The sequence below is a fragment of the Aptenodytes forsteri genome, unplaced genomic scaffold (genome assembly GCF_000699145.1).
Source record: "Aptenodytes forsteri isolate BGI_AS27 unplaced genomic scaffold, ASM69914v1 Scaffold442, whole genome shotgun sequence".
Taxonomy (NCBI): Eukaryota; Metazoa; Chordata; class Aves; order Sphenisciformes; family Spheniscidae; genus Aptenodytes; species Aptenodytes forsteri.
The window spans coordinates 227,316-242,161 of record NW_008794003.1 but is presented as its reverse complement, the minus strand read 5'-3'; the positions used below and the strand labels follow the sequence as shown (position 1 = coordinate 242,161).

At 36.2% G+C, this 14,846-nt stretch overlaps 1 protein-coding gene across 1 annotated transcript in view; it reads left to right on the top strand.

Annotated features, from left to right (window-relative positions):
* The window catches only part of PARD3B (par-3 family cell polarity regulator beta), a 417,133-nt gene that overhangs the window by 214,662 nt on the left and 187,625 nt on the right, over nucleotides 1-14,846 (top strand). The window contains exons 14-15 of the mRNA XM_019474674.1: nucleotides 5,599-5,698; nucleotides 7,875-7,990. Coding sequence (XP_019330219.1) covers nucleotides 5,599-5,698; nucleotides 7,875-7,990 — 216 coding nt within the window. The remainder of the gene's footprint in view (nucleotides 1-5,598; nucleotides 5,699-7,874; nucleotides 7,991-14,846) is intronic.

Genomic DNA, 14,846 nt, shown 5'->3' with positions numbered 1-14,846 from the left:
TTGAAATCCACAGCTACTAGAAAAGCTGTTAATTAGAGTAAGTGCACACTATGTTAGTTTTGAGGCTTTTGAAGATCCAGAGAGGGTGGGAGAGCTGACTCAGAAGTTGTGAATTAGATTCCTGGCACAAATTCCAGTTTAAGTAACAGTTTCTAGCTCGCTGCCCCAACACGTAAGGTTGGATAAAAAACAAATGATGAGTGCAAAATATATGTTGTCAAAATGTTTATTTTCTATATATCTTTAATGAGTGCAATGATTTTTGCATTGAATTCTTAGATTATGTCCCAGGTTATTATAAGCTAAATGAATTTACACAAAAGCGTGATATTCATAAAGTACACTTGCTTATTTTAGACCTAAAGGTAAAATTTATTCAAAGGTTATAAACATTCCCTTAATTTACAAATTGGAATTATATTAATGAACTCATTAAAAAGAATTAGGTAGATGTGTACATTGTACAAAGAAAGCCTACATGTATGAGCATATGCAAGCATATAAGTAAGAGCTTTTAAGAGCACTTATTTTCCTGTCTTCTTTCATTTCTGATGGCATACTGTACTATCTGTCCAACTTGCACCTGACTCAGCAAGATACTAGTTATTTGAAAAGTTTAAGTATTTGAGATGGTCTTAACCCCTATCCTTTTAAGTGTGCTCTTATCCTTCAAGCCAAGCACATACTTAAATACCTTCTAGTAGGAAAAAAAGATTTTCTTTGATGTAGTTGAATTATGCATTATTTTTCCCACTTCCCTAGACAACTGTGGAATCTGGGTGGCCTGCAAAAAGTAATTTCATAGGCTGCTGTGATGATTCTGTGGGGTACTTTTAACCAAAACCAAAGAGCCCATATCTGTAAAGCTCAAGAGAAACTCCCATATAATTTAGGGGTAAGTCATTTGTGTTGACTTCAATATTTTGACAATGTGACTCCAGGCAAATAATTAGATACAGGCTCAAGCATTGTAAACATTCGAAGATCAGATCCTTTTGTTTAGATCTACCTTATATTTCTCTTGTATGGAATTTACACTGATTCTGTAGTTACAGGAGAAAAGGGTCATCCTCGGAGCTAGCCTGCCCTGTAGAGTTAGCCATTGCCAAAGGATCAGAAAGCAGCAAATACCTTTAAACACTTCCTTAACAAACATATAAGCAAATGCTCTGGAGCCATTGATACAGATGAATGGCAACAGGTAACTTGTCACTTAGATAAAGTTCAAAACAAAATAGGTGGAAGAGCTGTACTTTCAGATAAGGATTCTCCAACTGTGATCCAAAAATCAGGATGACTAGTTTGCAGCTCATTCATAAAATCATTTTCAATAGATATCTTCTTAATTAAAGAATGATGATGATAAGGCATTATAGCAAAAAAATGTAATGGCCTCAGAAGACAATGTGTGTCAGATGTGGAAAGGATGCTCTGGAGTGCTGTTGAGGGCTATTGTCAGGGAGGGTTGGGCATGGCTGGGGCTTCCCCGCCATGGCCTGGGAGCAGTTTGAAATTGGAGTCAGTGGACAACAGATGATGAAGACGTTTCTAGCACTTACTAGAAGTATCATTGCATTGCAATTTCTGTTGAAGATTTGGCGTTTGATGAGTAAAATTTAAGTGATCTTACTGGAGAACTGCACAGACGCTTTCAGCAGCTGGGTGTCTGCAGTAGGGCTCTGATCTGAAATTTTCTTGGTGAAAGACACTTTGGGCTTACAGTAGTCCTGCACATTGTATAAACCTTTCTCTAATTTTGAAGTCATAGTATTAATTATTATTGAGCTAATACTCATTCTGCTTTCCATATGAGCTTGTCACTTATTTCCAGTCACTGGTTCAAAATTTTTTTTGCATTGTTTCTTATAAAGTTTTGTCCTCAGTCTTTCAAGGCATCTGTAAAGGCAAAACACGACACCTATGCACAATCCTCATTTAACTCAGTTATGAACTTTGGGTTGTGTGTCTGTTTAAGGATGTGAGTCACAGACATGGTGAGCTTCTTGTGACAGGCAGAAACAGTCCCTTGTACATTCTTACGGTGTACTATCCAGATCTTGTATGTAGAAGTACGGTTGGTACATTTTTACAAAGAACAATAAAAGATGGAAGAGACTTCTAACATAATACAGGATCTAATGTAAGAATTTAATGACATGAGCTGTATTACGTTTAATAAAATGTCACTTTCTCAATTAATGTTTTCTAATAAGTTATTTCCAGTATCATTCACTGCTCCTACCAATAAAATTCTTATAAAAGCTCAGCAAAAATACACTGAAGCTTGGCCTGCTAATATTGCTGTCTGTTTTAAGAGTCTTTTTTATTATACATGAGCAAGAAAAAATGATGTCTGGGGAAAAGTGGTTATAGCCAAAACATTACATTTTGTCTTGCCTGTGGATATTTAAATAAAGGGCAAGGGGATACTGATCCAATATTGAAATGCCATTGTTTGTTCTATTTTTGCATGAATAATACTTGCTGCCTTCAGGTCCTCACTCCTTTTGCTGCCAAGCTGTTGCACAGATTCAGTGTTTTTTAGAACAACTTCTTTGAGAATTGGTACTTCAGTGCCAGCAGCTTTACATTTCTGGTGTTGAAAGATTACTGGAATGTGTTTCATTAGAGGTTCTTATTTATTTCTTGTAACTGTACATTATAAATGGTTATAGAGGAAATGCTGTCATCTCTCTGGTTAAGTAGTAGAATAATCATAAACTCTCTCTACTACCATAGACTGCCAGGTCTTCATGGTTGTACAAGCATCTCTGTTTTCATACATGCGTGGTAACGGCAAGATAGAAAATTAAGTAGTGAAATTTTAAATTCATGTTTAAATTTTGCTTGTAAACATTACATGTATCGTATAGACAGACTCAATTATTTACTCTCCTAAACTGTTTGATATCTGAAAATTCGGTACATTTTGGTTAGTAGCTTGGCTGTTGTTCTGATCTCTCTGGATCTGTTAAGATCATTTCCTGAGGTCTTGAACATGGAGCCAGTGACTGCCTCTTAGGTTAAATTCTCCCACGCTTTTGCTCCTGCTCCCATTTTGCTGGGAGCTGTGGTCCTTTGTGATCATTTCCGATTCGCTCAGGAAGTCTGACATTTTTCTGTGTGTACCATTTGTGTACTGCAAGAAAAATGCCAGCGGTAACCCATCACCAAACAGCCTTTGTGAAATGACATATCAATTACTGTGAATCAAAGTTAATATAACTACATGATATGCTCAGTCTCTCCAGCTATGGCTATCGGAAGCTGCTCAAAGAGGGTAAGGCACGGTGTAGGGTGTGGTGTGATTTTGTGGATTGGGTTTTTTTTCCCCTTCCATCAGGCATCTATTTTCTACTTCGGGTAGTCAGGTGGTTTAGGGACTTCCTAAATCAGAGGTTCTGTCTGGACCATTGTGCCGTTGATACCTCTCTAACTTTTCATCCATTTCTTAATATTTTTTTAAAAATGTAGTTTCCAAAACATCCTCATGGCAATGAGTTCCATGATTTAATTGCACAGGAAACAACACTACTTTGTGTTTGTCCTAGGTGTGCTACTTGATAGTTACACTGGGTGCCTTCTAGTTACTGTGTGTGAGACAGTCAGTGAGAGCTTCCTTTTCCCCTTATGCATAGCTTTTACAATTTCATAGACTCCTCTTGTATCCCCTTTTATTGCTTCTTATTTTAAACCAAAGAATCCTAGCCCGTGTTCCTTGTAGGAATGTTTCTATATGTGTCCAACTATGATTGCCACCTTTTCAATGTTTCTGAATTATTACATCCTTTTTCAGACAGGAAGAATGAAACCTTAGATGCCATTTAAAAACTAGGCACATCATTAACTCTGAGTTTTAGATGGAGTGTTTGGACTTCTGTTAAGGCTATGACTGTCTGTTTCCTTTTGACTTTACTAAGCATATATTCGAAGAACGATCCAGTGCACTTCTATTGTATTGTTCCTGAGTCGTAATTGCTGAAGTAATAGCCTTTGTGTATGTGTCAAGAGTTTTCCCCTACTCCCACGTGTTTCACTTTGCAGTCACGGACAGGGAATTTCACCTGCATTTCCTACTTACTTAATATCCTGCAATCTTTTTGCAGAGCTTCATAGTCTGCTTATTTTTGGTAGTTCTGAGTGTTTTTACATGAGTAAATTTTTTCATCTTCTGATTAATCTTTCAAATCATTTAATTACATTGAACAGTATGAGTTTCCCTTTGTTCTAAATTCTTTTTACTGTGAGAACTTGCCCTTTACTCATCTCTGTTTCCTGTCCTTAAATTGCAACCTGAAAGAATGTGATCATAATGCAAGAAGCCAGTGTGCATATATGTTAGGTAGCATACCTGTTTTCTGTGTCAGACTGGCAATCGATATTTTTTAAGGTCTCGTTAGAACTTTCCTCCTCTTCTGCTCACCTTCAATATCTTCTGATGATGTTCTCACTTTTCCTGAGATACAGGGTTTGAACTATTTGTTATCTTTCTGATCTTTAGGAGGCTATCCAGCCAGTAGGAGTTTTACAGGATTCTTGAGCTAATTGTGTGGTTTTGTTGGGGTTATTTTGTTTGCTTTTAGGGAACTATCTCAGTGCTCTTATCTAATAAATATAATCTATTGCCGTCTGCCTTGATCCCCTCCTCGTAAACCCTTTTTCTCTCAAGTTAGATTAGTACTTTCACGCAGGATTGTGCAAAAAGACTAGCAACATTCAACGCAACAGAACAGGTCACATGAAAGTGTGGTATGTCAGTATTGTTAAATCGCTTACCTGCCATTGAAACCCAAGAATTATTAATTGTCCACGTTTCCTGTTAAGTTTTGGAGGGGTGAAGACATGTTCTACATTGAAAAATGTAGGGACTTTTTATAAGATTAGACGTTTAGACTGAGAGGTGAATTTACAGGACAATAATGAACTGGACTACAGCAGGCACAGCAGTCTCATTAAATACTGTAGGTATGTAAGTATTGTTGCTTAGCAAACCACTGAATGGTTTAATTGAGTAGTTCATGTTTTTCTTGGTCCAAAGTAATTTTCTGGTGTGAGCTGAATGCCTTTTGTAAAAGTAAAGAAGGAATTACCGTAATGGTAGGAAAATGAAGACTGTAATTCAGAAATGCCTCTTTCTTCTCTTGCCATGGGATAACAGAAATTTTTCTTCTTCTGAACTCTTTGCCGAGAATGTGGTTCTCTTCTGTACATGAAAGGTGGTAAATGCTCCCCATCAAAGGAAATGAAAGCATGAACCTACAATCAGTTAGGATGCAGCTATGTATAAGTGAAAATCCACTCAAATGGAGTAAAGCAATTTGTGCCTTGCACTCAACTTCACTATAAGCACAAAGTTTCCCTATATTTATCTTTAATTATGCATACGCAAATTTGAAAATCAGCTCTTCAGGAAATCCCAAGGGGTATATTTTCTGCTTGGTGTGATTTTAATTCTAGTTTAGTTAATTTAGGGATTTGAATAATTTGTGACTCACTTCAGCATTGCTTGAGGCCTTCCAGTCCAGTCATTGATCAGTGAACTGGTGTAAGGTACTTGTTTCTGCGGCTTATTTAACCCCTTTTTAAATTTTATTTCAGAGTTGCCAGTGTCTGATCGTGGCAATGGTGAAAACGAAACCCCTCCACCTCTCCCACCACATCCCAATGAGGATCTGCTGAATGAGGATTATAACCATAGGTTGGACTTTGGCTATTCTTAATAGTTACAGCCCTAATTGCTCATTAGTGGTTGCGATAGTAGTTCTAATTGATTTTAAAATAACTTTTTATTTTGTAAAAATTTGTACCACCGTTTTTAGTCACCTGGATGATCCTTTAATACAAGCTGGGAATGTTATTTTAGCATTTAGTGCATTGATCATTTCAGTTGTTCATAAGCTGAAGTATGCTGGCTCTCCATGATATATGGATCACAATACCCAGCATGTGTTCAGTAAAACAAAAAGAATCCCAAAACATAATCCCAATTTTTAAAAAAAGTGAATTTAAAACTTATATCAATGGGTGCTATGTGCAGATGCAGTGCCTGAAGTCTCTTAAAGCTTTAAAAACCCTAGCCAAATTCAGTTTGTAGGAAACTGAATCTTCTTATGCAGCACGTCAGCCAAAGACATCTTGAGGTTACAAAATGAAGCTTCAGTAAGTTTGAACGTTGAAACGTGTAGGGGAAAAATTAATGGACACTTTACCAGTTGTAAATGCATTGGGTAGATTTTTCAGATATTTTAAGAATACCTTTTGTAAAGGCTGGTGTGCTTGATGGCAGCTACAAGCTTTAATTTCCTTAGTAAATACAGAAGTTTGGAAGTGCAGAAAAAAGTGTAAACACGTTGGCGTTTGTGATAGCATATACTTTGTCTGTCTCAAGTAGCACAGGATTCAAATCAAAGCATCATTTCAACCTATCATAATCTGATGCTGAAAATTCAATGTTGAACACTGTTTATTCATTTTGTGTGTATTCAATTTTGACAGTCATGCAACTGTTTTATTGCAGTGATATTAGGAAAGTATGCATTTCAACTAAAAACTTAGCCATACTTCTGTCCTTGTGTGCATGGACATGATTAAAAACTACCCTTCAAATGACTGTTGCACATAGTGTCGAAGAGTAGATATATTTTATTATGGGTACCTTGAATTCTTTGTACAATGAAGACTCTTGTAACTATTTTCTGTTTGCTAACATAGAGTAATTTCACTAGAGTAATTTCATAATTTCTGGTCTCCCAGGCAGGTATGTATGATGTGGTAAATGAACAAAAGTCTACATAGACTAACGGAACTCTGCATTAAATTCTCAACTGCAGTTATTTGCTAGAATCTGTTCCTAATTTTTCAACAAGCTGGGAGCAAAAATATTCTCTTAAACGATAATGATGTATCAAAATGATGATGAATTTACAGGCCCTTTCTCCCACCCTGACTTTTTTCCAGAGTTGTATTCATTTTCCATTTGGAACTTAAGTTCTGTTGACATTGAATTGCTATGTCAAGTCACGCTGATTTCACCGAAACTGTGTTTCAGCAAAAAACTGGGGAAAGTGTTTTGACACTGTAAAACCAAACCTTTTGATTGAAAATTTTGGAAATAAATGTTTTTAATTTTGGAACTGCTTTTTGGTTTCAGAGTATTTTTTTATATATATATATATATAAAATTTGTGTCTCTAATTGAAGAGAGACATGGAAGATTTCAGATGCATTACAGTGAGGTGTTTTGACTCCTCACAGGTGAAAGTTACTTTTTCTTTCACTCAGGTGGAATTTTGAAATGTTTAGATATTCACCTAACTTGAAGTAAAATAATTAAAAAACAAAACCAAAAACCAAACCACGATATCTTGGAATTCTTCAGACTGTTATGGCATCCTCCATAAGACCTCCAGGTTCCAGCCTCTGCAGAAGTGTTGCAAGGCTGTAAAATAACTTTGTATTAGCAGATGAAGTAGAATTGAGCCAGGTACGTTGGCAGTATTTTTCCAGCTTTCTGTAGCATGTTCTTTGGAAATGCAGTGGTTAAACATAACTAGCAAAATTAAAAAAAAAAAAAAAAATTAACAGGTACCGTTATGTTCCTCTGTTCTTCTGCTAAATAAAATATGAATTGTTTAAAAGCAATTATCACTAAGCATTTACATTTATATTTGTATCCGTGATGAAAAACAAGTGACTGGTGGTGTTAAGTCTCAGAAAAGAAAGTTGAGGATCAATAACTGATTTTAAAATGCATGGCTGTAAGCAACTGGAGGAAGAAACACGTATATTTGTGCATGCTTTAATTAGTTCACTTGTGTTTTGAACTGGTGCCTAAATAGTTTACATGTCTTTTTTTTCTTTTTTTTTCCCTGCAGCCCTATCATAAATTCAGCAGTGCATTTAACAGATCAGCACATCAACTTCAGATCTTTGACACCAGCCAAGCAGTCTGAATCAATTAATCTGAAAGCCTCAAAAAGCATGGATCTGGGTAAGAAGGGGTGGGGTGACATATAGGTCAGCTTTTTAGCGTTAGCCCATCTGCACCATCTCTGTTTCTTGCTTTTGTTTCTTAAACACAAACATCAGGGAGTAAGTTGTGCAGAGGAGCTGCAGTGATGGGGAGAATGGTCTGCCTCCTGTAGCATCTAATTGCAAGTACCCTTTTTATTGAAGCTGAAGAAAGGGTTTGGTTTTTTTTTTTCTTAAAGGCCATTCTGTCCATTGTATTGAAAGCGTAGCTGAGGAAAAGTGGGAGCATTTGTAAAAATGAGCAGAAAGAATTGCTGTACAAGTTTTCTATGTCTAAAAAATATAGCCACACAGCAATAACAAAAGTCATTTTCATACAGAATATAAATGATTGCAGAACTACGCTGGACAAAGGCTAACTTTCTTAAGACAAGTTGTATATTTCTTCATTGACAATGACTAACACAGGCAATCAAAGTGTTGCAGTAGATCTTTATAAATGCTTGAGGAGTGCTAAGGCTATGGTCCTCTACCCATCAATGCTGTGCAGAAAATCTTGCAGGGTGGGTGAAGCAGAAAGTAAATGGTTCTTTCAGTACTGGGAAAGCATTTGCGGGTGGAAGATTGAAAGGTTATTGCAGTTGAAAACCGAGTCATGTTTTAATGAGTTCAAGGAAAAATTCACAAAGTTCTTAAGCCTCAAAGAAAACCAAATAAGCTTTTCTTTTTCCTTTTAATTCTTCTTTGTGGCACTCATTCTTTATCTGTTTTTTTCAAATTCAAGTGTTGATGAAGTAACTTTGAGACCTACCATTAGGATGTCTTTAATCATAGATCTGTGTGTTTTGTTGGATCAGATTTTGTACACCATTCATAGAAAATGATTAATTTCTTATATAGTATCAAGGTAGCTTTTTGGTGGTGCTGATTTTTTTTTTTCCTGAAATGCTCTAGATTGGTCTTAGTTTTTGTATTGTTGATTTTTATTGTCATCTTAATGTAATATTTTAATGTAACATAAAATGTGTGTACTCCTCTAATGGAGTGTAAGGAAAGTCAAACAGTTATTAATGCAGGATAAGAATGGATAAGAATTCATTTAGGGGAGTTCTTAAGGCAGAATTTTAAAGCTACTGCATGACCAGACCAGAAATTCATCCTTTTGCAGTTCAGTTCCACCATTTTGATGGAGTAATGCATTAGACATATTTTTTTTTTTAAGAATGGAAATGCTCCTCAACAAAAGAATGAGTTTACAGACTTGAGTCAAAATGCATATTGTATGTAGTCTACTAGAAAAAATTATGTTCAACTTTACTGAGTCGTCTTTTAGAAAGGTTTACTTACGGCTCCCACAGAAGTCACTAGAAAGAATGCTCACAAGCACCAATGTAAAATTAGGCAATGGGAGTGCACTTGAGAGCTTATTCAGAACTACCAGGTAACTTGTACTTCATTTTGTCCTGTTCTGTGTTCATTTATATTGTGAGATTCAAATTTGTGTAAGCAATCTGCTCTTGACACCCAGAAACAATGCTTTGAGAATGTATATGAGTCACTAAATCATAGTGGTTAAAAACTAAAATAAAACTGGGTGCAAAAAATGAAATAAAATAAAATTGGGTACAAAGATGTCTTTAAGATGTTTCAAAAATTGTTGCTCGTAGAAGGTAGCTGTTGAAAATGCCCCTTCTGCTATGAAAGGAAAAACCAAAAGGGATAATATTCAGTTTGATTGGAGGCGCTAATGTTTTATCCTTCTCGTATATGGTGATGTGAAGGTAAATCTATTACCTGAGATAATAATTTAAAGAACTGGAGGGACTATGAAAAAACTGCACCCATCCTGTGTTACATCAATAACAATAGATGAAGTAAAATTGCTTGCACATAGCTTGGCAAATAAAGAAACTAAGGAAGATGAAAGCTAGGGCCTTTAGCAGTCATTCTCTAGCAAGCAGTGAAGTACAATGTTCGACTTTCCACGTTTTGAAAGATTTTAAGCAGAAGCTTCTGGCTGGAAGGTTAAAAGGAAAAGAAACATGAAAATCTTAAGTGAAGTAACTGCAATATAAAATGCTTCTAATGCAAATAAAATCCCAATAATTTAGTGTATAAAACTGTGCTTCCAAATAGAGCATTCATATAATGCAGACTCCAAAATGGATTTTTGGGGAAGGAAAGTTATTTCTTAGTTTGTTTTTATATTTCGCTCATTACTTAACTGCAGTCATGACCCATAGTAACTTCTCATCCCAACATGCAGCTGTGTACCCATTATCGATTTCAGTGCATTGCTTGTGCCCTCAAAAAGAAGGGAAGTGCTGCTGTCTTCATCTTCCAGACCCAGAGTTGAGGTTGTGAGAAAGATTTGTTCAGCACCACAGAGGAACTATGCAGCAGATTTGGTAACAAAGAGGAGGTGTCCCCTCTCTGAAAATGCTTGTATAACTGCTAGGCCCTCTTTTTCCTGTAGTCATGGGATGCTGTCCACTAGTTGCTTTTCTTTTGTTCTCAAGTTCTGCCAGTCCCTTCCAAAATAAATCTAACATGATGAACAGAAAAATCACAGAATTCGAGTCCAGGAGGAGAGCTCTGAAACCTTACAAAATGTGATTTAGATGCAGTTTCTTTCCTTTTAAACCAAGTTGTCTCTGAATCAGGTGTCTTTGCAGATCTGGGAAGACATAACCAGCCTTTCAGGTTACAAGGTCCAGAAATCACCTGGATGTCTCTAGACCAGAATAATATCATGACCTCAGTAGACCACAGAATTGGTGTAATACAGGGCATAAATGTGAAAACTGTACTGCTATTCACTTATGAAACATTCTACTTTACCTTGAAACATGTATAATGCATCCATTGCCTAATTGTAAGATCATAAAGGCATGGAATACATAATGGCATCACCATCGGAAGGATCATCAAAGGCAGGTGACAGAAAATTTTAAACACAAGAGACCCGAGAATCCAGATATTGCTACAGATTGTGAACCTTATGAGAAAATAGTAAATTCATTAAATTAGGGAGCTAATGAAATTGTATAGTAAGGGTCTTTCTGGCTTTGAGAGTTGACGTATACACAAGAAGCACATCTGTTAAGCAAAGACTAGTCTATAATTACATAGATTCACAATGGAAACCCATTTAACATTGATGTTTATCTTTTCAGTTTTATATATTTTAGGCCCAGAAACCTTTGAATGCTTAATCTGTTTTCCAGTCATATCTATTTACAAAATAATAATTATTATAATTATAAATCAATATCCTCAGTGAATAATATCAGGAAATAAGGATGGGTGATCAGAAAGTGTTCAGTACTGCTAACATGTTGCATCAATTTGTCATTGTCACTCTCCAGAGCAAATCTTGCAATGAAAGGAACCTGGCACACGCAGCAAAAGCTGTAGGTTACTTGCCAGCAGGGCAGATATGGTTTAGTTTATTGACCCTTGGTGCATTTCTGTATTGTTGACTGGACAGCTGGACAGGAGTAGAGGGCATGGACCACTGCCACAAATACAGAAAGGCAAGTATAGTGGTACTGTGATAGTTCTTTGGTTTTGCAGGCACGAGCAGAACCTTGCCTCATACGTACAGATGTCCTTGCGCAAAGTGTATGGAGGCAGGGTGACTGGTTCCCTGCTTTAGCATCCATCATTTACACAGTGGTCAAAGGCTTCTCAATGTTTACAGCTATTCAGAGTAATAGGGTACAGAGTAGTTCCATATCAGCTATAAGTCCTAATGTTCTTCTCTGCTGCTGTGTTGAGATAATGACAGCACTTTCTGGATCACTGGTAGAGTTCATATACTGGGTCTTATGGTTTTTATTTGCCTTGTCTACTTTTATTTTGAACTGATGGTGACAAAAGAGCACAGCCACCCCTTTCCTTCTACTGATCCTGGCACCAGACACATCCACTCAGTTGCATAAATTTTTTTGTTATGGATGATGGTGTTTGAATATGTTAGCAGAGAATAGATTCTCCTCATACTGTGATTTCAAGAATTTGTGTAGGGCCAACGGAAGTCTGACTTAGAGTGCCTGCCTCTACTGACCAAATTTAGACTGCATGCCAAGCTTGGACTTGTGCTTATAGCATAGTGTTAAAAATAAGCAAAACAAATTCAGAAATGCTAGAAATAAATATCGTGTTGTCCCTTCCCACTTAAGTGGTACACTTTTTTTGAAACTTAATGGCAGATTGAAAATGAAGAAGAAATCAATGGCTTCTATACAAGTCATTGGAAGGATGATTTTCCCTTTCCTTTAACAACCTTCTACACACACACATTTTCCCATACATTACCACAGTTGTCTAGAGAAGAATTTCTATATAATAATTCATCAGAATCCATTTTCAGTAGTGTTTTTTCTTTCTTTTAGCTCTATTAAAAAGGTAATTTTTGTGGAGAATGAATGGCAATATGGATTTTTTTTTTAATGTTGTATTGGAAGGTGAAAATCGGTGTGCTCTAAGAAAAAGAAAGGAAAGAAGGTGTATTATTATTTATCTCCAACACCCTTATTTTCCGTAAATCTTTATGCACAGGAGTGATTTAGGCTATGCATAAATGCAGCCATGGGAATTGTATTCAAACACATGAAAGTGTGGCTTGTTTAACCTGAAGCAACATGAAATGGAATCATATGAGTATATGAGTATATGGCAATTTGTTGTGTATAAATTCAGGCAAAGTACTGTGTAGATTTATATTTGAGGATGTTGGTATAATAACCCGTGACCGCTATCCCAAGGTACTGCTCAACTCCCCCTTCCTTTTCCCATAAAAAGCAAAAACCCATAGATCTTAACTGATTAAGCTCTACAGCCTGAAGAAATGGAAATGTCCTTTACTTGATTTTAAATGTGAGTGAAATATTATAAAACATCATTAGACATACTCAGAGTCCCTTAACCTTGAGGAATATTTATTAAAGATATCGGCCAACTTATTTATGTATTTAGGAATAATTAGCAAGTGAATATGCAAGATGTAGGGTATAGAGTATTCTGCAAGGAAGCCAATATTTAACTAAATTTCTTTGTTAATGAAGGGGTGCATTCGATTACAGTTCGTACTTTTAAAACACCTCAAAACAAAGAGAAACCAGTGTTTCACATCCGGAAGGATGTGGAAAATGCAATCAAGATGCTACTAGCTATTAGGTACTTCGTGGTTTGCTCTGAACCAGATTATTCTTATTCTGAGTGTAATTTTGAATATTGAAATAAATATCTCAAAATGTAATCAAATGAGGACCAGGCAGAGCTAATGGAGATTACTTTTCAATTTAAACAATGTTTTTTTTCAGATACAATTAAAAGAATACATTTTGGGAGGTCCCTAGAGAGAGTTATGGTATTAGTGGGGCAAAAAGTGGTTTGGTATTTTAAAATCGTTATCTTTTTAACCATGTTGTATGTATGGAATACCTTTTTGGGTTGCTTTGGTTTGAAACCAACTTCAGAACTGCATTTAGGAGCCAGTTAAGTTCATTAGAACATTAATGAGGGAACAGAGAAGATGGCGGCTCAGAATTCTAACAGACTTTTCAAAGTTACTGGCTTATAACAGTAATTTAACAGATCATCTCTTGAAGAGAAAGACTTTTCAAAACCAAAAATGTCACGGGTTTAGAAAAAACTATATTGCTTATGGCTGATCTTTGGGATCAAGGGCCAAGAGAGATTTTAAAATTATTCTAGCTTATGTCATGAGTAACTTTCTAGTATTGTCAGATTAGATGTATGTTTTCTGAGGCCACTCTGCAGAATGAATTTTTAGAAATGAACACGACGTAGTTTTCTTAGTTTAAATTACTTTCAAATTTCTGTTTGTAAGATCTATAAGTAGGGAATGAAAGAAAATAATTTATTAAGTGATAGGGACACTGTGAACTGAATTGAAATGAGACTGAAATTAGGTTTAGTCCGTATGAAAAGAAAGGCTTTTAACAAGGTCAGTTCCGTTACTCAGTTTTACACCAAATCTGCATTGATGCAATTGAGGGGAAGGTGAGCTGTGGCATAAAGGCAGAAGTGGGCAGGAGGGAATATCAACTTTTTGGACTGGTTTTGTAGAAATCTTCTAAAATTCAAGGAAGCTTGCAGTGGAGCAGACTGGGAGCATCATATGAGCTGATAATGTTTTAGAGCTGAGAAAATGGTAACACATGGTTGAGGTGGTAGTTTCTTACGCTGCTTTAGTGTAAGTTTGAAGTGAGTTGATCTGTTAATGCACTTAGATTATGAAAGTGCTAGGGGGAGAAAATGGCATTAAGTTAATGTATAGCTACTATGAGAAAGAAAGTACAGATAATAATGAAGTAACTTTTAAGAACACTTTGTTATAAATCTGTTCCCTACACTTTGTCTTAAATTTGTTCTCTATCAATGTTTTCAACCAGTGAATGACAGATTAGATTAGGAACTTGTGGTTTAACCCTAGGAGTTTGGAAGAAGTGTTAATGACATGCGGGAGATGTGTAGCGGCGGAGTTGGATCAGTTTTAGCCCGGTACAGTTTCTCTGGAACAGAGGTGACAGAGGATTAGAGAAGACAACAAAAGTGTAAAAGAAGCCGTGATGGCCTCAATTAGCAGTGTAACCTTCGAGAATGAGTAGTTGTTGTGCCACTAGAAGAAAGTGAAGAAATTTATATCACGCTGGCTGGGAAATTGTAAAACAATGTTATTTTCTGCCAGGAGAAAGCCTTCCATTTAAAGGCAAATGTGTCCAGTGGACAGCATCAATTATACTGCCGGTTCTATAACAACAAGTAGTAGTAATAGTGAATGCAAGCTTAGGCATTTTCATTCTCATGTGCTGATATAAAAGATGTATCCCTTGGGGACCTTCTCT